At 34.9% G+C, this 21625-nt stretch overlaps 2 protein-coding genes across 2 annotated transcripts; one reads left to right on the top strand and one right to left on the bottom strand.

Annotated features, from left to right (window-relative positions):
* The first annotated feature begins 3 nt into the window (after nucleotides 1-3).
* Nucleotides 4-1758, top strand: LOC124441622 (FH protein interacting protein FIP2-like). The gene has a single exon (XM_046992435.1). It carries the CDS (start codon nucleotides 29-31, stop codon nucleotides 1091-1093), a length of 1065 nt encoding a protein of 354 aa, XP_046848391.1. The 5' UTR covers nucleotides 4-28; the 3' UTR covers nucleotides 1094-1758.
* Nucleotides 1759-2828: 1070 nt separating this feature from the next.
* On the bottom strand, nucleotides 2829-21209 carry LOC124435736 (multiple PDZ domain protein-like). Its single transcript, XM_046985712.1, has 36 exons — nucleotides 20912-21209; nucleotides 19489-19981; nucleotides 19100-19337; nucleotides 18453-18593; nucleotides 17680-17853; nucleotides 17050-17149; nucleotides 16612-16703; nucleotides 15931-16063; nucleotides 15662-15715; nucleotides 15353-15432; nucleotides 15195-15261; nucleotides 14702-14793; nucleotides 14498-14624; nucleotides 14165-14277; nucleotides 13799-13973; nucleotides 13393-13455; nucleotides 12658-12795; nucleotides 12048-12204; nucleotides 11794-11832; nucleotides 11499-11633; nucleotides 10329-10560; nucleotides 9156-9396; nucleotides 8815-8901; nucleotides 7848-8287; nucleotides 7416-7520; nucleotides 7214-7288; nucleotides 6934-7093; nucleotides 6709-6827; nucleotides 6148-6231; nucleotides 5877-5994; nucleotides 5541-5616; nucleotides 5337-5367; nucleotides 4709-4825; nucleotides 4077-4263; nucleotides 3877-3913; nucleotides 2829-3371 (listed from the first exon to the last, which is right to left on the bottom strand). Exons 1-36 carry the CDS (start codon nucleotides 20925-20927, stop codon nucleotides 3089-3091), a joined length of 5019 nt encoding a protein of 1672 aa, XP_046841668.1. The 5' UTR covers nucleotides 20928-21209; the 3' UTR covers nucleotides 2829-3088.
* Between the last annotated feature and the right edge of the window lie 416 nt (nucleotides 21210-21625).

Raw genomic sequence — 21625 nt, 5'->3', positions numbered from 1 at the left:
CCCCGATGATAAAACGTAAACAAACAAAATGGCAGGTTCTTTACAAAATCACGAAGAATTTAAAACTAATGTTAAAAATGATTTCTCGCTGCTTTTAGAAAAGTTTACCAGACGAGAAGAGCTCCTAGAGAAGGCAATGAGAGATCTTGAAGTATCCCAAGCCAAATTCAACGAAGAAATGAAGATAGCGTGGCAGAAATTTGATGAAGAGGTCAAAGAACAACGACATTTACTTGAAGAAGAGAAACTAAAATTAGAGAAAGAAAAGAGTTTCATGACAAATATTTACGAAATACAGAATTCTCACATCAAGTTAGATGTTGGAGGACATTTTTTCTCCACATCTTTAGCTACTTTAACTCGTGATAAGTCGTCTATGTTAGCTGTGATGTTTTCAGGAAGGCATAAAATGATACCAACTTCTGAAAACACTTATTTTATTGACAGAGATGGCACATATTTTAAATACGTTTTGAATTATCTGCGAGGTGATTTATCACCAGATACTCTTCCGGAAGATCGTACAATTTTGAAGCATATTTACAGGGACGCAGATTATTTTCAACTTCCGGGTTTATCTAAAATTATTGAGGAAGCACTTATATCTTCTACCACATTACCGGCAAACACATTGACGCAAGATCAAGTCAATTCCCTGTTTAGTAACAGAAGTAATGACTCAAATCCTTTGGACCACAAAAACACTCGAAATATGACAAGATCAAATCTCAATTTTGACAAACAAAATTTATGCAGTTTATCATTTATTCATATTGCATTTGTTCACAATGTTAGTTTTGTTGAAGCCAATCTTAGATTAGCTTCATTTTATGGCTGTGAATTTGGAAGCAATGTAAGAATTGACTTCACTAATGCCAATCTGAATGGTGCTGATTTTCGCCAGTGCCGAGCCTTCAATGTCGGCCAGCACACAAATGGACCTTCCCATAAGCCACCATTGTATGGTGCAAGTTGCTCAAGCTTTTTAAAACTTATTCATGAGAAGAAACTGTTGTTTAAAGGATCACTTCTTGAAGATGCAAAGTTTGATCCTGGTGTTTTAGATTGTATTCTTCAATTCAACCAGAAGTAAATAATAACCTGTTAATGTTAGAAATTTTTATGGACCTTTAGCATCATGTTGACATTTTATTCTTTGTATGATTATTTCCTGGACTAGCTAAAGCCTTGAATTCGTTGAAGACCTGAAGTCTGTCTATTGGTTGTTTTGAAAGATTTCATTCAAAAAAACCATTTTGTGTTGATTTTACCTTTATGATAGAAAAGGCTTCATCGCACCTTCAACGTGCAAACGAAGATGTTTCTGTCACGGAGTTCTCAACTAATGACGTCACTCATGATCAATTAGGTGGTTTCAACAAACACGTTCAAACTTCAAACATTTCTCTTTTTACGAGAAGATAAATATATTATCTACAAACGGTTTGTCTTGTGAAAGCATCAGTAGTTAGTAACTTGATACTTTCTCATGGTACTAGGGCCTCGGGGTTGTAAACTTATGCTTGTCTATACAAAAAGTGGAGTGGCATGCGCTGAACCTAACCTCAGCTGCTACACAGTACTTGAATAACGTTGACATTCTTTTTGTTATCAGGGTAAATGAAGCTTTCAAACACAAAATGTCGATAAGAGACTGTCGGTAAATGTGAATGCCACAGCACAATGTTTTATTGAAACATAGCTAAACAAGACAAAATTAGTTGGTAGAATTTCTAATGATGATAAAGATCTAAACGTTAGTGACGTGGTTTCATTTCACGGGAGAAACGGTTTGGATCTACAAAAACTCACAGCCAAGTGAAAAACAAAGATCTGTTTTCTTTCTTCATTAATTTCCTTTATTTTACAATAGCATATTGAAGTTAGAGAAATGTCTTCAATTGGAAAATGAGTTAAAAACAAACAACCAATGTAGCTACTTGCACTATTAATGGCACTATAATTTTAAATTACCCTCATGGAAAAGATAAAGACCAGAGTGTTTGTAAATGTCGATCGTCCAGGTTGGTATAGTCCTGAGAAGGACTGTTTTTGTTGTTGTTGACTGACGTTTCGACAACCTTAGCGGTAGTCATCTTCAGAGTCTAGATTGTCGAAACGTCAGTCAACAAGAACAAAAACAGTCCTTCTCAGGACTCTACTTACCTGGACGATCGACATTTACAAACATGTAACGATGCTCCCGGGTTCAAACCATTTACTTTAAAGACCAGAGTCTTGGATGATAAGCCATTGAGTGAAACAGAGATAAATTTATTAAGAAGATGACGACATTAACAACTATACATCATTATCTGTGTGTATTGTAGATGGCAGTATAAATCATCAAGCTAGCTACATACGTGTTTTCTCCTAGAATGTGTATGAAGAGAGACGAAAACTCTTTAGGAAGATCTATGCAAGCACAAATTTTATTTGGCTTTCGAGTATTCAAACTGCATTGATCATTAAACGGAGTGGTAATGGATTACATCGATACAAAATCACAATATTCCGTTCGTACTAAAAACTACAGTGTGCCAAAGCTAGCCATACCTAGTTGAAGAAGATGTAGTTAATTACAGACTGACGTCGGACAAAAATGACACGGCATACAAGAATGATTGTTTTTCATGGAAGAGCAGATAAACCATACGTTATCTAGGACGTTTAAAGATGCAAAATGCTCAGTAAACATTCATACTCAGGTAAGACTTAAATTGCAGAAATGTTTGTGCGATATCGGGGAGTAATTAAAGAGTAACTGCAGATTTTTGGATGAGAAGTCGGACAAAATAATTTCTATGCAAATGAAAAATATCTCCTCGTTCTCGTTAGATTGTTGTGTTAAATGTATTAGTATAAATTCATTACAAATTGACTCGTCCGAATCACATTCGTTCGTTTATTTGCCAAAGCCAATTATATTATTTAAGCGTAAGTAAAGTTATCTTGGTTCCTATATAGATTTTACATTTTGCGTCATATTGTGTCAATTGCGTTGCTCTATACATGTCATTTATACGTCATCAATTACGGACTAAATAGTGATACATAACTATAAAAACTTATGATTTTATTCACTTAATTACGATCCAACCTGGGGTATAATGACAAGACGTATGCTTCCTTTGGTTTTCTTTAATATAGCCACAGCAGCCTCATGCGTGATTTCTTCTAGACTTTGATTATTCACAGCGATAATCTGATCTCCTCGCTTTAAGCGACCATCTCGGGCCGCAGCACCTTGTGGGAAAACAGTTTTGACGTAGATGGGTAGATTACCATGTGGACTCCCATGACCACCAACAATACTGAAACCAAGTCCATCAGGTCCTCGTTCTAAATCTATTACTTCTGTTCTCGGTCTTCTAAGAATCGTATAAAATAATGAAATAATAATTCATTCATTTTGCAATCATTGATGAAAAAAGAAAGTCCTATTATATTATTTAGGCCCCGTTTACACCATACCGGATTACTACCGTAGCAGATTGAATTTTCTTTGTATTAAAATGTGGTGAAATTGTTAAACGTCAGAAACATAGACTAAATCTATCAACTTAATAAGCTTTTACACCGAACGGTTATCCCTATAAAGCATATGAGGATGTCGTGATGAAGGAATCTGGTATAGTGTAAACGCTGACTTAATATAATGATATTGTTTGTTTAGTATTGCTACAGGATTGGCTTTGTATACATTGCAATAAAACGAAACTTGTCTCTGGAAAATCGAGAAAAGGCAAATCAAATTCTTCATTAATTTTTTGACATTCATTGAAATAAATTCTTAAACATTTGTTGAAAAAATACACGTTTGATAACTCGTTTTAAAAGTTCATCGTCCAATAAAAAACAAGCATCGTGACATACCTCGTTTCCTGATTACGGGCGCCACCTCCGTTCTCACCTACAAAATGGAATAAAGATTTTTACAATTGAGAGCAATTATAATTTGAATTCTATTATGCTATGGATTTATAACCTCGTCACACATCAAAATGATCAAGCATCAAAACGATCACATATCAAAATGATCATACAATCACCAAAAGAACGTAACAATAGCTTACCATATGAAGGTGGTGGTCCAATGACAGGTGGGAATTTTTCGGCATCAAAAGGGCTCCCAGGTTTAGGAAAGTTACGAGCTGCAGGAAAACTGTATAAACTAGAACTTTCTATCGATACACGCGGAGAAGATGCCCGAGAACTCGGTTTAAGACGTGCCACGCTGATTACAACTCGACCAATCGTTCGCTGCGAAAAGCCATTGATATGCATCATTATAAAATATCATTATACCTTGAGCATAAATTTGCAATTGTTAACTCAGTCTCCAACGTATTTAAACATGAAGCAAAAAAATCATCGAATTTCGTTTTGCATCTTGGCAAATTGGTCAATGGTATCGACCTTAGCTTTATCTTAACAAACAGATCAATACTTTGAACCTCGATCAATTTTAACCTCTTCATCTATAACTCGACAGACAACATTAACCTAAACATTAAACTCGAATTTTTCATTAATGTCTTCAAGAGTTTTCCACAATATTTCTTAGTTCAGAACGTTGCAAGAGAAATGTCGTTAAGTCATCTATAAAAACGAACGTGTTTCTCTTTCCCTGAATTGTCCTAAGCGCACACATCTTGATTGACCATGATTGAATACGTCATGCTATATTTAATCGTGGATATTTTACCTTCAAACTTCGAGCAGCAACATCTTGAGTAGCATTCCTCATATCTTCATTGTTCACACTGAGGATCTGATCACCAGGCATAAGTCGTCCATCACGATAAGCTACACCGCCACTAACCTGTTAAACAAGAAATCAACATATGCTTGCGAGTCATTATTTTAGTACATATGTAAAGAAAGAGCAAGGGAGGCGGGGAGTACATTTTGGAATGTGATTTTTGTTCCACGAGTAAGCATTCTATTTGTACGTATTTCAAAGACTATGCATGTTAATTGCTCTACCAATATTGGTTAAGACAACAGAAATCAGTAACCTTAATATGAATTGACCAGACGTTTTACATATAGAAATTGACTTTAACCCAAGTTTGAAGAATGAAAGTAGAATTGATAAGAATTGAAAGTAGAATTGTGCAAAGAGTTGGACGAACAGAGCAAAGACAACAGAAATCATTGAGCTAACATTCACTCTAGGTTGAAAAATTAAAGATTTGAAAATTTGTAGTAGCGAAGTACTTTGTTTGTGAAGGAAAAAGATGAGGCGGGGAGGGTATGGGTAAATAAATCAATTGAAGAGTTATTATAAAACAAATTGTTGTAAACAAATATTGTAATAACGTTCAGCTTACCACATCCGAAATGAACACACCCGTATCATTCCTGTAAAGTAAAAAATAAACTTTTTAGACATGGAAATAATCAATAGGTTATGACGTGATTGGCCTTTCAAAACACGGGAGACAATACCGAAACTGGCAAATACATTTTATAGAAAGAAAATTTTATCAAGTTAACGATACTAAACAATGTATGGAATAAGGCAAAAATCTTACTTTCTTCCAACAATACTAAGGCCTAAACCTTGACCTGGATATTTCTGTAACTCCACATCTATGTAATCAAAAGCATCTACAACAAAAATAAAACATTTTTATAAAATATTTCGGTGATCATATATACTGTAATATGTTTGGAATGCAATCAAGAAACAAATCAAGAAAAAATTCTCAAAAAATTATTTGTCTCAGAATGAAGACCGTAAATGAAAATATTTTTTTCCCGATTCTTCACTCCAGTTTCGGTATGGTGCACTGAACTCTATCATGCAACTGAATATACTGATATTACCACCATAGGTATGTCAGAATACATCTTCAGTAGCTACAGACCTTCATCTCTAAATTGTGCTTCAGAGCGAAGAACAAGCAGACGTACAACTGACGATGTATTTCTTAATACATCCATGGCCTGATCATGAGTAGCTTTGCGAAGATCTGCATCATTTACCTACGCATAGCAGTATAAATCACACGAAGAATTATTGATTTAGGTTAGAAAAGGAAAGACTGCATGATGTTAAGAACGGTGATATTTTTTCAAAATATTCTCTGCATTGAAATTTACGATAGCAGTATTCACTGATATCAGTCATATTTTTACCTCTACTATTTGATCACCAGCCCAAAGACGACCATCTCGTGCTGCTGCCCCATCTTCATATACTTCATGTATCAAGATTGAACCCTGTCACATAGAAAGGAACGGGTTAATATCTACATAATGAATTAGTTTTATGATTGATTTCAAGAAGAATAAAGTATAACAGCAAAGAGTTAACGTTTATTGCTATTTTCTGATTAACCCAATTGGGAAACTCGTTCATATAAGGTCTCACTCACTGAAAGTTACAGTAAAACATCTAACTATAAAATGCCCAACAAAATAATAAAGTCAAAGTTTAAGTTTTAAATTTGTTCACTAACTCATCCGCCCAAAGTATTAGTTCACTACTGTATTGAACAACATTATTGAAAAGATGTAGATGATTTCATAGTCATTGCACAATGTTTCCTTTAAACATCCTCAACTTACACCCTAAATTGTCAACATCGGATTTTGTACGTAATAATCTATCGACTATTAATCGCCACAATTCACATAATTTAATTTTAAAAAACAGGTTAGAAAAATATGAATATGTTTCGAAAATAAACTATTTACCAGGACTGTATCACTTCCCCCAACAATACTCAAACCCAGTCCCACATCGCCTTTATCAATTTCAATCTCGCATTCCTGTCCAGAAATGATCGGTGCGGTCAGTGGATTACCTGCTGACACTATATAAAAATGAGCGACATTGAAGTGAAATATGCTAGCGATCACTTGATGTATTAAGAACTTTCCACGAAGCATGCAGCGAAAATAAGTGGTTGTTGAATTTACCTAAATTCTCCATTGATGAATTTCTGCTTGAATCTTTTCCTATCGATAGGAAGTTGGCATTGAGTTCGTTTGTTCTGTTTGGAACAACGTTATTCGCTATTTGAGGTCTGATTGTGGACAACTTTATCTCCCCAGTACAAAATTTGAGTATACGTGCAACCTGTGACGTGAAGAAAACGAATTTGTTCCGATAAATCTCGACAATTACAAAAAAATAACGAAAATGAATTTTTTTCATTGTACGTATGTTGATATTTTTCTTTCAAAAATTTATGTCAACCTCTAAATGGGAGCAGTCAACAATTGACTCTCCGTTGATTGCTAAAATTTCGTCACCAACTCTCAACATTCCATCCTGTCAAAAATGAAAAAATAATCTATATGTAAAGAATCTTCAAACAAAAAACATTTCTAACGCAAATGGCACATAAACTTCTTTTTTAAGAGCGCAAAAGCCTCCACACAAAGAGAGAACATCTTACTTGCTCTGCTACTCCTCCAGGTGTAATACTCTTGATAACTATTCCTTGTTCTCCCGCTCGATGACTAGGTCCTTCACCAATAGCAAAACCAAGGCCACTGCGTCCCTTTAAAAAGAAAACTTCACATATGAATGATGACAACTTACTAAAACGCTATTTTCATCGTATAATTTAATTATAAACTATTACAATTGACGTCATTTTACATTTTACAGCAAAAAGTCGATGTTGACAAACGACACCATTTAACTAAATACAACTGGAAGGCTACCTTTTGCTGAATTTTGAAGACAGCAATTCAACTACTCCTTACCCTTCCACGTATAACTTAAAGGGTATGTTTACCCGAAGGTCGTCTTCAAGTTATAAATTTAGTTCAATGGCCTTCACATATAAATGAAAAATAAACAAAAATCACAAATAATTAAGTACCTTTATAAGTTTGACAACGGTCGGTTGTTCTTGAGTCGTCATTTCAGGCACAGGAATATCTGCTTGTGGCATATTCAGATCAACTGCAAAAGAGCTGGGCACGAGTTTATTAAGAGATAAACTTGATGCATAATGATCTGAAGATGGCGAGTGGGCACGTTCTAATGAAATTGTTGAGCCTCGAGAGGCAGTACTACGACGTTTCGAGGAATTTGCACCCTCTTTAGTTTTACCCAATGCCAGATGAACATGTTTTGGTGTGTTACGTAAGATAGCTGATGCGTCGTGATGTGATATTCCACGTACTGTCACGTGATTAACCTCAAGGATTTCATCCATTGGTTTGATCTTGCCATCGTGAAACGCAGCACCGTTTGGTTTGACCTCAACAACAAATATTCTATTTGCATTAGCACCACGTCCACCAGCAATACTCAGACCTTAAATGAAGCCACGATTCATGAATATCAAAAACATGGCTGCCTTAAAGGTTTTTATAATGACATTTCGTCTTTGAATAAAGACAAGTTCGCATAAAATGATATATACGTATTTACTTCAAGTATAAGCAAAATGGCCGTGTATTTACTAATTTATTCATTTAATGTATTTTTACTGATTGTATATTTATTCATGAATTAATTTACATAATACAAGTACTAGCAAATTTAGATGACACAGTACAGAATAAAGAAGAGATATGACACTAACAAGAAGAAGGAAAGACACATCAAAGTTGCTGAAGTGGAAGGAGCTACCTTGGGTGCTAAGATAATTAAAATTATAGTTTGGGCTGTCATATGCATATATATGGCAAATTCTGAAAAATTTCTGGTCACAATTTTGAACAAAAAAGGTTAGGTTAAGAGAGTGAAACATCCTGAACATTCCAGGAATTAGTGATGCGAGAGAGAAATAGTTAATATTCCTATGTTTAATTAGATACGTTAAAAAGAGAAATTCTCACCTAAGCCAAGTTCGCCTTTCACCAGATCAACAGTGTAAAGTTCGTCATCAACATCCGGGTATTTTTCACGTAGCCTTTGTACTTCATCTATGAAACACATAACGTTTTTGCCCATCGTAGTTATGTTTGAATGTATTTTAAATGAGTTTTAAGCAAAGTCAAAACAAAATTAATAAAGAACACATGCATGATGGAAGTAATAGAAAGACGACGAGCTTTTGAATGATTTTTTGGTTTTGACGTCATAAGTAGTAAAATAACATGACCTTTTGTGGTGCAAACTTAACTTTACCCTATTGTAAGGCTTCATCTATGCTTCAAAATACAAACCATCTACAAACCTTTCTCATCTTTCAAGAAAGAACTCTCGATGACATTATTTCCAGCAAGAGCTAGTTCGTTTTCAAGGGTGTCATCTCGTTGATCGTCTGATGCTTCGTTTAAAGAAAATATGTCAGCAGTTTTTGGAACTGTGTCTTGTTCACTAAGCCTTTCCACGACAAACGTCAATGGTGATGTTGCATTACGTATCACTTCTACGGCAGCATCATGGGATACATCACTTAAATCATGGCCGTTTAACTGAAAGACAAAACAAAAATATTTTAAAATATTTTTTTACTAAACCATGTATTAACAAATGGCAAGAATCTGCCGCGATATTTCACTAGATTCAGGAATTTAGGTAGAGACCTTCAGCTTGTACTTTTCTATACATATTTAATTTTGTGATGCGCTAAGAGCAAAATGGTACCATCTTGTTTATTTTTATGTGAGCGATGTATAACATTAACTCGCCCCCAACCAAGTGCAGAATTGGCAGCCCCCTGAATATATCTCTTAACTCGCCACCCAACCAGTGCAGGAAATGGCAGCCCCCTGAATATATCTCTTAACTCGCCACCCAACCAGTGCAGGAAATGGCAGCCCCTGAATATATCTCTCGCCAACTCGCCACCCAACCAGTGCAGGAAATGGCAGCCCCCTGAATACATCTCTTAACTCGCCACCCAACCAGTGCAGGAAATGGCAGCCCCCTGAATATATCTCTTAACTCGCCACCCAACCAGTGCAGGACATGGCAGCCCCTGAATATATCTCTTAACTCGCCACCCAACCAGTGCAGGACATGGCAGCCCCTGAATATATCTCTTAACTCGCCACTCAACCAGAGCAGGACATGGCAGCCCCTGAATATATCTCTTAACTTGCCACTCAACCAGTGCAGGACATGGCAGCCCCCTGAATATATCTCTTAACTCGCCACCCAACCAGTGCAGGACATGGCAGCCCCTGAATATATCTCTTAACTCGCCACCCAACCAGTGCAGGAAATGGCAGCCCCCTGAATATATCTCTTAACTCGCCAACCAACCAGTGCAGGACATGGCAGCCAACACCAGGATATTTTTTTTGTTAAAACTTAGAATGTTCTGTATCCATCAATTGAATTTATCTTGAGGGGGGAGTGAGGCTATTTTCCTCTGAAGATACAAATTCAATGAAAGACTTACTTCCAGAATGCGATCATTGACTTTTAAACCATTTTCTTTGCCAGCAGGACTACCTTCCACGAGACTTCTTATAAATATTCCAACAATGCCTTTACCAAATGCTTCCTCGTTCCCGCCAACGATACTGATCCCCAGGCTCTGACCAGGGTTTCGCATGATTTCAACATTTAAGATACTTGAATATTCCCCTGTCTCATTGTCAAGCTCTTTTGATGGATAATTGACTGTGTTTCTAGAATGATTCCCGTTGGAAAAGAAGAATAAGACTTACTGGCAATCTTTGAATGGTAAGTGTTTTACATTTTTGGCATGCATTAAACTGTATATAGAACTGGATGGCAGAGTATGCATTGAACTGTATATGAATGAATGAATGAATGAATGAAAATCTTTACTTTGACACGCTGGCCTCGACAACTGGGGTTGATTTCCACGAGGGGCGTGCTTTTGTTCAAAAGCGATTACAAAATTTACTAAGAATTAAAATAACTATAGAAGAGAAAGATAAGTTAAAATATTTACAGAGTATAGTGTATTCAATTAGTTACATGTTAAACTAAATCATAAAATGCAAACGGCAATTTTCTTTTGAAAAAGTGACACGCTTTTGCTATTTCTGATTTCTGCTGGAATTGAATTCCAAACAGAAGCCCCATCATACGCAAAGCTTTTCTTCAAGGAGTTAGTACTAGGCATAGAAACATTCAGACAACTTGTAATATTGCGTAGGTTGTAATCAGTGATGTCTTTTGTATAGGTAAACAATCTAGTAAGTGAATTTGGTCCTGCATTTTTTAATAATTTAAACATCAGCTTTGCTTTAGCTTTTTCTAGAGGTTCCCACTTCAATTTTTGTAATACTGAATGCAGAGTATTCTGGTTAAGGTTAAATTTGAAGCTGGAATATCAACAAACATTCATGCACGACTATAAATCGAAGATTATTAGTGATCGTATAGTTTTATGTGAGATTGTACAGTAATAAGAGTTGCCAATTATTAAAATGTTTATGTAAAAGTATCACTTCAGTTGAATATTCAGTTGGTTACTGTGTTGCTTGTCGAACTAAATTGCACGCTTTTTTATTTCCTTGAAATATTTGATGAATGGCAAGGTGAAAAAACTACATCAAAATTTCCACATATGTGCCACAACTTTAAACAGGGTTACCTGATGTTTTCAACACTACCATTATCATCTTTAGTTTTTGCTCCTGAAACGAGAGACTGGTTCGAGGACTCGCTATCTTCCTCGCTCCTCGACTTACGTCTTGTCGACAGAACTTGTTTTTTGATCACGATGAAGCTAAAGTAGACAAAGAACTTATGTTAATTATTACAAATAGTGCATGTAAATCATGTGAAAAAAAATATAGAAATATCACCATGAAAACGAGCGACATGAATTTAGCAATTTTTCGCATAGCGCGCAGTACTTTTTCTAAATTTTCTTGAGGATATTTTACCTAATTTCTTTCAACAAAGTTTGTTTTCTCAGCATAGCTCTGAAAGTTAGAGAAAAGTATAAATGATTTTCGCAGCAAGATAAGATCCACCTTCTTTTTACATCTCAATTTTTTCAGTGTCAAATATTTCTTTCTGTAGTTATGCTACGTCACTGATTTCATTTTATTTGATTCAGTAGATAAGCAACGTAAGAAGGAGTTACCAAGACACCTATCGTAGTAAAACAGCTACGCAAAAGATAAAACTAACGTACTTCACTTCATGATGATTCAAACCAACTAAGCTTTGATCATTTACACTTAGAACACGGTCGCCGACGTTGATACGTCCATCAAGATCAACAGCTCCTCCCTGGAAAATTTCTTTCACTTCGCAGCCACTCTGATCTTCATCACTGCGAAAAGAAATGCCTGCCCAACAAAAATAAGAAGCGCTTGTAATCAGTGGCGAATGAGCCAAGGGAACAGTGAGAGCTATTGGGTGGTCATACAGATACTCAATGAAGGCAGTTAAATGGGTCATACAGATACTCGCAAGGGGCAATTGGAAGGGCAAACAGATACATGTGGGGTCAGTTGAACGGGTAAAACAAATACCCGTGGGGGCAGTTAAATGGGTCAAACAGATACTCGTGGGGTCAGTTGAACGGGTAAAACAGATACTCGGGGAGGGCAGTTGAATAGGTCATACAGATACCTGTGGGGCAGTTGAATCGGATGTACAGATAGCCGTGGGAGAAGATTGATTAATTATATGAGGAAGGGAGAGGCCACTAACGCACAAAAGTAGAATAGCAAAAATCAGAATTTCCCCCAATATTCAAATGAGCAACGATACATTAGCTAGTTCTATTAAACACTCACCGAGTTTTCCAACAGATTTTCTGTTGATTCGAATTGTCTCAAGACGATCTTTCAAAGGAGCAATGTTAGGAAAATCTTCGATATTGAAGGGCAAAGGATGGTGATGTTCTTCATCTGATTCATTCTCGTCATCATCTCCTTTAAATATAAAACATGATTGAGATGGATCTAAAAATTGATCAAAATAACCTCACCATACAAAATTAAATGATGACAAAAAGTCAGATTTACGACCAAAAAAAGAACGGAAGTAAAAAAGACTAAAACGTCATGTCCAAATTAATCACAGCGTTACGTCATGACAAAAAGTCAGATTTATGACCAAAAAAAGAACGGAAGTAAAAAAGACTAAAACGTCATGTCCAAACTAATCACAGCGTTACATCATGACAAAAAGTCAGATTTATGATCAAAAAAGAACGAAAGTAAAAAAGACTAAAACGTCATGTCCAAACTAATCACAGCGTTACGTCATGACAAAAAGTCAGGTTTATGACCAAAAAAAGAACGGAAGTAAAAAAGACTAAAACTTCACGTCCAAACTAATCACAGCGTGACGTCATGACAAAAAGTCAGATTTATGACCAAAAAAAGAAGAGAAGTAAAAGACTAAAACTTCATGTCTCCTAATGTAAATTTGTATTTCAATCGTGGCGTGAAAAGAAAAAACAGGAGATGCAAGTAGTTTCCTTTCAAAAAAAACACAACACAATCTTTAACAGCGTTGTTTGATACCTGTAGGAACGTCAATGTCTTCAAGGAGAGAGAGAGGTTTGGTAACACCAATTCGAACAATACCTAAAAAAGCAAAAGAACAAAAGATGTTCGTTTGGATGTTACTTGACATGAACAAGTCGAACGATGAATAAACTAGAGTCAGACACATAGCACCAACACGTTCAAATTAAATTTCTCAGTGTGTCCCTGTTCACGATGTTTAACTAATTAATTAATTATTATTGTCTATTATTAGCTATTATTACACATTATTATATATCAGATATTATTATACCTACAATAACAGACCTTCATTGAAGAATAACACTCAAACATTGTATGACAAAAAATTGCTTCATAGACTGTAATTGTGCATGCATTCCAAAAGATTAGTGAAAATTGATAGAAGTATACCGTGACGAACCTCTTTCTGCTGACTTTAAGGTCTGCACAGCCATATCAAGAGTTGCGTGTTCCAGGTTCGTTTTATTCACTGACATCAATCTGTGTCCTGGCACTAGTCTACCATCTAGCTCTGCCGCGCCATGTGGCACTAGACTACGTATCACAATGACAGTTTCATCAGGAAGTACAGGATCCTGTACGGATTAAACATGGTTAGTTTCAATAGTCTATCGTTTACTTCGTATAGACTAATCTATCGTTGGTTATTTGTAAAGGAGCCCATCTCTTTGTTGGTTCTAAAGGCAATACTTTTCCGACAAAAAATTCATTCCTTTTGAGAATTTTATACAGCATTCAAAATGAAACTACATTGATGTTGTTGTACCTGATAATCAAGAATACTGAAACCCAGTCCTCTATCGCCTTTTTCTAGATCGATATACTCCACTTCAGATGACCACATAGACGGAGCAGACACACCATTTGATAAATTATTATCTTGAAAAACGAACACGAAAGTTTTGAGAGAAAAAAGATACAACAAAACAGCTGTAAGCTACGTACACGCAAACGTATCGAAGTTCTAGATATTTCTGCATGGTCGAACCTTACTTGACCATTTCTAAAGTTTCATTATGAAACTAATTTTGCGAAGTGTCTGGCTTTTTTAAACTTAAGGAAAAGTTCTTTAGATAAAGCATAAAAATGCACAACTCACCAGTAGATATCTCATAATTGGTTTCAAAATTTGGTCGCGCAACAACCAGACGAAAATTGAGAGGTAATCCTTGTATCAATTCAACAACTTCATTGTGTGACATTTGCAAAACGTCCGTACCGTTTATCTAGTAAAAATATCCAAATAATAAAGCGGAAATAAAAACTGCTCAAACGGTATTTCATAATGTCATACACAACAAACCTCAAGAAGAAAATCTCCTTCCTTAATATTTCCATTAAGACCAACTGGACCGTACGAATTGACGGTGTGAACACGATGATGTTGAAGACCTTCTAAAAATGATAAATATAACAATATATCTTTTGTGATGTACATTACAATTTTCATAATGTCAAAAAAGGCTAAAAATGTGCACACAGACATTCCTGTTATCGATCATGAACACAAGCAAAACTTTGATTTTAACTTTCGTGAAACCCTGGAAGCTAAGACCCAGTTCAATATTTTACCTTGCGTGAAACCCTCGAAGCTAAGACCCAGTCCACTCTTTTTACCTTGCGTGAAACCCTCGAAGCTAAGACCCAGTCTATTATTTTAACCTTGCGTGAAACCCTCCAAGCTAAGACCCAGTCCACTATTTTTACCTTGCGTGAAACCCTCCAAGCTAAGACCCAGTCCACTATTTTACCTTGCGTGAAACCCTCCAAGCTAAAACCCAGTCCACTATTTTTACCTTGCGTGAAACCCTCCAAGCTAAGACCCAGTCCACCGTTTACAGAAAATTTTGATAGCTGCACAACCTGAAGTAAGAGAAAGATTAAAAATGCTTTAACATTCCAAATTTATATTGGAAATGAATAAAATTTACCGATGCAAACAAAGAGCACTCACAATAATTTCAGAGTCTTCACCAACGATGGATTTATATTTTGCTTTGATTTTTTGTACAACATCCGGATCAAGAGGCCCAGCTTTAGTTTCATGTAAAAATACAAATAGAATTCATCCATTTCTTTACAGTTTTTGGAAAACAAGTATATTACATGTTGAATAATAACTAATGAATTCATCCATTTCTTTACAGTTTTTGGTAAACAAGTATATTACATGTTGAATAATAACTAATGAATTCATCCATTTCTTTACAGTTTTTGGTAAACAAGTATATTACATGTTGAATAATAACCAATGAACACTTACAATAGACGTCGGAGTGGTCGATATTTTCCTCTTTGTCAGTCTTAAAAACGTGATCTAGAAAACAAAAAACTTTATCTTTATTACATCTCCTCTTTCTTGAGACAAAAAAGTACCAAAAAAATAATGAAAACAGAAATAATGTTCTCTAGCCCATATAAACGTAAAGTTCTCTAGCTGATACAAACCTATAGATACTATAGGTAGGTAAACCAATAGTTCTACAGCACGACATAGTAGTGATAAATCTCGCACGACAATATATAATTTACCTTGAGAACGCTTTGTTTCAGGAATTTCCGAAGCATTTTGTCGAGCAAGCTTGAGTTTCACAACTGAACCAGTTTTCTTCAAGACTTCAACAGCCTCGAGATTTGATTTGCTTTCGACGTTAATCCCATTAACCTATTATAAATAAACAAGAAAAAAACCCTCAAATAATCGCCGCATGTCCATGGTGATACCCAAGTACCAGTGATAACACTTGTTTTGAGCCATACAAATCTCACAAAGCCTGAAAATTTTTCCTAAATTTACAATACATGCTCAAGCGAAAGGCAAAATAGTTTTGTAGAAGAGGAAATGAAAGGGTCAAAATATCACGTGCTCATTAACTGTTAAAAATCCACTAATGAAAGAAACTTTATGGTGTGCACTAAATAAACTCTTACGCAAATCCTCTTTCCACTGAAACCCTGAGAAACCAACTTATTAACTGATACTTTGTACTGAAATCTGTCTCCCAAATTCCAAAAGATTTACTTATACCACATAGTAAATTCCCACACATCTTTCATAAGTTTAACTACTGAAATGCATCGAGCGATGCTGTGAAACAACGTTCATTGATAATTCCTTGTAGAAGTGCAACGTAGCATTGACGAAGAACAGATGCAAAGAATCATTTTCTGTGAGCATTACCAATGGATTCATGTTTATAAATTTAAACTTACCTCGACAATTCGATCATTCATTTGTATCAAACCACATTTATCAGCAACGCTATCTTTAGCAATACTTCGTACAAATATTCCTGGTGAATGTTCTAAAACAACATGTCATAATTATGGATAATAATTTATTTGAAATCACCAGACGTAATGAGAAATTCACTATGAAAAACTGTAGGAAAATGATAACGTTTGTCGTAATGATATTTATCAGTAAACGCATATAAATCACCATTAATGCAAATATTGTTGGTCTTCATACATAATGAAATGTGATGCTTCTCTATAGTGATATAAAAGTTTTAGGATGATTTTTTCTTCAATATTGTCCAAGAAAAGAATATTCTTTTCTCAGATCAAAAAAACAACAATCTCGTAATTAGATGAAATTCGGAACCACAAGCTATCTCTGGGGAAGTGTTGATTTCGTTATGCGCTAACCTGTATTTTCCCCGTCATTTACAAAGCCAGCAATTGTAATACCGAGACCTTGGTTATCTTTTGAAAGTTCAACATCAAATATATCAGCGTTTTCTAATTCCTAAAATGATAATTAAAACAAATACATAGGGAAATTCAAGAATAGTACATTTCTGTCATTGCGTTGATCTTCCGTCATTATATTTTTTATTAAATTCTCTATTATCGTGCAGGTGAATTAAAAACTCAAGTTACCCAAAATGAATACATAAGCAAAAAACCAAAAACCACAGTATGATCAGCAAACAACACTTAGCTTTAACTGTGGATTTATACAAGTGACTTACAACCATTTCCCAATGAGTCAAAGACAAAAAAAATTTCGCTATGTTGGTTGAAATTTGCATTGTTAACAAAGACAATGCTTTGTGAAATTGAAGCAACATGGTGGCCGTGACGTAATAGACAACCCACCAATACAGATCTGTCAGACAACAAAAATTCCTTTGGGAGTTAGAACAGAAAATATACCATTTCTCTCATGTGGTTTACAAGAAAAACTAGCCACAACACAAACACAATAAATACAGGCTGGAGGGTTTTTACGTTAAAAACAAAAAAAATCAAAAAAAATCATAACATTATACTCACGACTGCATTTTTCGGCACCATTTTTTCGACATTTTCGGTAGTAACGCGAGCAATGACCAACTTGACTGGATTTCGAGCGTTACGTAGAACCTTGGCAATGTCGTCAGTGGTCATTTTCGACACATTTGTGTCATCTATCTGCATGATATGGTCACCTTTTCTTATTCTTCCATCCTGAAATATGCAAAATGAAATTAAAGCACATTTGAAACAAACTCAAACCGTTTCACATATATACATACATGCCAGCCAACATATAGTGCAGGCGAATGGAAAATAGTGTGGTTTATTGATTCCCAGAGAGTACTGGGTTACCATAGAGTACTGGAAAATGTTGTGAGACAAAATTACTTGCATATTTGGTCAATCACGTTCGCTGATGCAGACAATCAAGCATGATCTGACCATATTTTGAAATATCCAAGGCTAGTTACGACAACATTGCCCATAGACCTAATTGCACTTGTCCGTTTCTATTCTTTACCTAACTCTTCGCAAGTAGATAAACACGAATGTTGGTGTAATGACACATAATTGGATGCATGTAATTACCTAGAATTGGATGCGCGTAATTACCTATAATTGGATGCATGTAATTACCTATATGCACCATTAACTATTGATTACTACCAACGAAAGTAAAAAATTATATAACTTCGCTGCTTCAGAAGTAGAAATTGGAGAATTACATGTGTATTGTTAACTGTCATTTCAAGCGAATAAAAATAACAATGCATAATTAGCAATGAAATCTCGTAGACAGACAAACCAACCTTATCTGCAACTCCACTAGGAAGAATAGTTTTGACAAGAACTCCACCATTTTTACTTCCCACTATCCCAAAACCCAAACTTCCTCCATCGTTTGCAAGTTCAATATTTTCAATGTGGCGAATATGAACTCCATCTTCCGCCTGCAATAGGAAACAGAAAAATATCAATACATAAAAGTTCAAATTTTGTCTTGAGACTACAGATTTTTTGCTAAAAATATTTATCAAAATTAGCGACTTCTTCAACCTTCATTATATATTTGTTATTGCTTTAAAATTTCACAAACAATAAATTTATGAAGATTAACGAGACAATTTTTACTATACTAATGGCGTGATATAATGTTACAACAAACATGTGCAATTTATTCAACCTAATTCAAAATAATTCTTTATGTTAAAGTATTACAATATTTTATATTTGAGTGAGAAAATGCAGGATAGACCATTCAAAGATGAATAACATTCAAGAAAGTACTGAATATGTACGAATGTATAAAAAATTGATCTTAAAGATAAAGTCATATTTCACAAAAAAAAAAGCTATAGGAACCAGGTTTTATAAAAGAAATGTTGATCACTCTATTTTCATCATCATTGTGCTGTAATGTAAATATTTAGAAAACACAATTCCCCAATAACCATACCGGAATAGATACTGAATTTTGTGAAACATTGCTAACAGCAGAAGAAGATCTTGATAGGGATGAACTAGCAAAAGACGAACTTCTAGAGATTGAGCCTGGCATTCCTTTGGCAACCACAAGTTCAATGTTTCCTTTGCTTTTTTGTAAAATGGCAATAGCTTCATGATGTGTTAGTCCACTATCCAGTATTTTGTCGTTGATCATAAGTATTTGATCACCTTCTTGTAAATGTCCATCTCTGTAAAAGCAATACAACACAATATTTAGACAATAAGTATGCACTTCTGAAGATAGTCAATAAATGAATAAAAAATGCTTTATTACAACAGTAACATCAAATCAGTTACGTGTGACTTGAAATATGAATGTGTTTCTCTCATTGTACTTACTTGGCAGCAATGCCATCCTTTTGAACATCTTGAATAAAAATGCCCAAATTTCCTTTGTTCTGACTTTTTAAACCAACAACAGTGAAACCCAAACCTCCAGTTTCAGGCTTGGATAGAACTATTTTCTCCATATCTCTGCCTTGAGCAGCAGAGTTAAGACTCTCAAACAGCTCTCTATTTTCACGTTTTAGATTGTTAAGTGACATCCTCTTTTCAACATGATGATTGCCTTTCTGAACTTTTAGTTGCTTGCTTGGTATAGGGATGATTTTACCATCTTGTGAGAACTCAAAGTCATTGATTGTATCTCCTTTAGTACGAGCAATAATATCATTGAGCTTGGCACATGATACTTGAATGGCTAGCAGTTGATGTAACAATGGACTACTTAAAACATGTTTCAATCTCATTATTTCTTCATCATATATGTTTGTGCCCTGTTGATGCAAACGGTTATTGATATTTTCCAAAGCATGAACAGCTTCGTCGGCCTCTATATTGAACATAAAAATTTCAATCATTGAATTTCATGAGATTCATAACGTATTTCACACTTATTTTGTCTAAAAGCTGATATAAATTGGAACAAATACAAAATAATCCTTGATGACAACCTGCAAGATGCAAATGCATGCTCAAGAGTCAAGAAATTATCAAACACATACATATGAGCACTTAGTTGTGTACAAATTGTTTCTAATAGTTAAAACAGTAGAATAATAAAGTAAATGGTTTGAACCCGGGAGTATCGTTACATGTTTGTAGATGTAGATTGTCCAGGTTAGTAAAGTCCTGAGAAGGACTGTTGCTGTCATTGTTGACTGATGTTTCGACAACCTTAGCGGTAGTCATCTTCAGAGCTATCAGGACTCTACTAACCTGGACAATCTACAAACATGTAACAGTGGAGTAAAGTGATTATAGTTTTCTCATTTTTGTACCAAAATGGACTACCTCCTGATGAACGACTACAACTGATATGGAGTTTTGAAATTCCAACACTCCATTGTAAACAATAAATATTTTATATGTGAAGTTGGATAGCAAGAAAATTACATGGAATTAAGCCTGGGAGAATTATATGGGCATTTTAAATCAAAATATTGTGTTCTGAGCTACATACAAAATGAAATTCAAGTAAAACACAACTTGAGCTACGCATTCCATTCACAACCAGGATGCAAATCATGTAATCAATAAAAATTAAAAACAGAAGAAATTTATTCAAATATAAATGATACAAGATATAGGCAGCAGAACGCTCTCAAAATGTACCATCAAAATAAGGCAAAGTACAATTATAAAATTAAATGTTTAGAAGTTAAAACATGATGTCGACGAAAGACCCCACATTTTTTTCATGGTTGTTCAAATAAGAGCTTTTTGATCTTTAATTTTGTGTACTATTTCTAGCTAAACAAACCTTGCAACGCCGACATTTTTGATGTAACTGAATTCTTCTTGGAACTCTTTATGATTCTAGAATCTTAAGAGTCCGTTTCAGATCAACATCAACTGAATGTTGACTTACATTCTTTGGAATATCAAGTCTGCGTTTCTGATGTCAAACGAATATCTGAAAAAACTCGTTTATTTCGTTCTAGTATTTTTAAAAATTCTCATTTCGTATCATCACAATCAATCTTCGTAATGACAGAATACGATACAGTTGTACAAACAAAAATTTCTCTTATGTTTTGAGTATTACAATGTTTTGAATTTAAAACATTCGCCCACGTTTGAAATACCAAAAGCTGCAGTTTGCGGTGTCTGCGCATGCTCTGAGTGTAATGTGTCTGAAATTGTCAAGGTGGTTTGGAATTCAAACTATTTGGCATTTGGAAATAAGTAATAAATGGAATATTTGAAATATCCAAATGTACGGCTATCTTGGCTTGTTTAAGGAAATTGTATTTTTCCCCTAATGGCACATTCATGGTTGATTAGATTTGTTCTTGTTACATTCTTTCAAATGATAATAAAAAACACTAACGTCTAACGATAAACTATTCCCACAAATTATGACTTATGCTATAATTGTTTTTTAAAGAAGCACTTGCAAACCCGGTTTCATTATTGTATCAATACTTAATGTCTAACTTTATTTAGAAACAGCTTCAAAATAGTAAACTGCAAA

This window comes from Xenia sp. Carnegie-2017, unplaced genomic scaffold (assembly GCF_021976095.1).
Source record: "Xenia sp. Carnegie-2017 unplaced genomic scaffold, XeniaSp_v1 HiC_scaffold_1, whole genome shotgun sequence".
Lineage (NCBI taxonomy): Eukaryota > Metazoa > Cnidaria > Anthozoa > Malacalcyonacea > Xeniidae > Xenia > Xenia sp. Carnegie-2017.
This window is presented reverse-complemented; position numbering and strand designations above follow the sequence as displayed.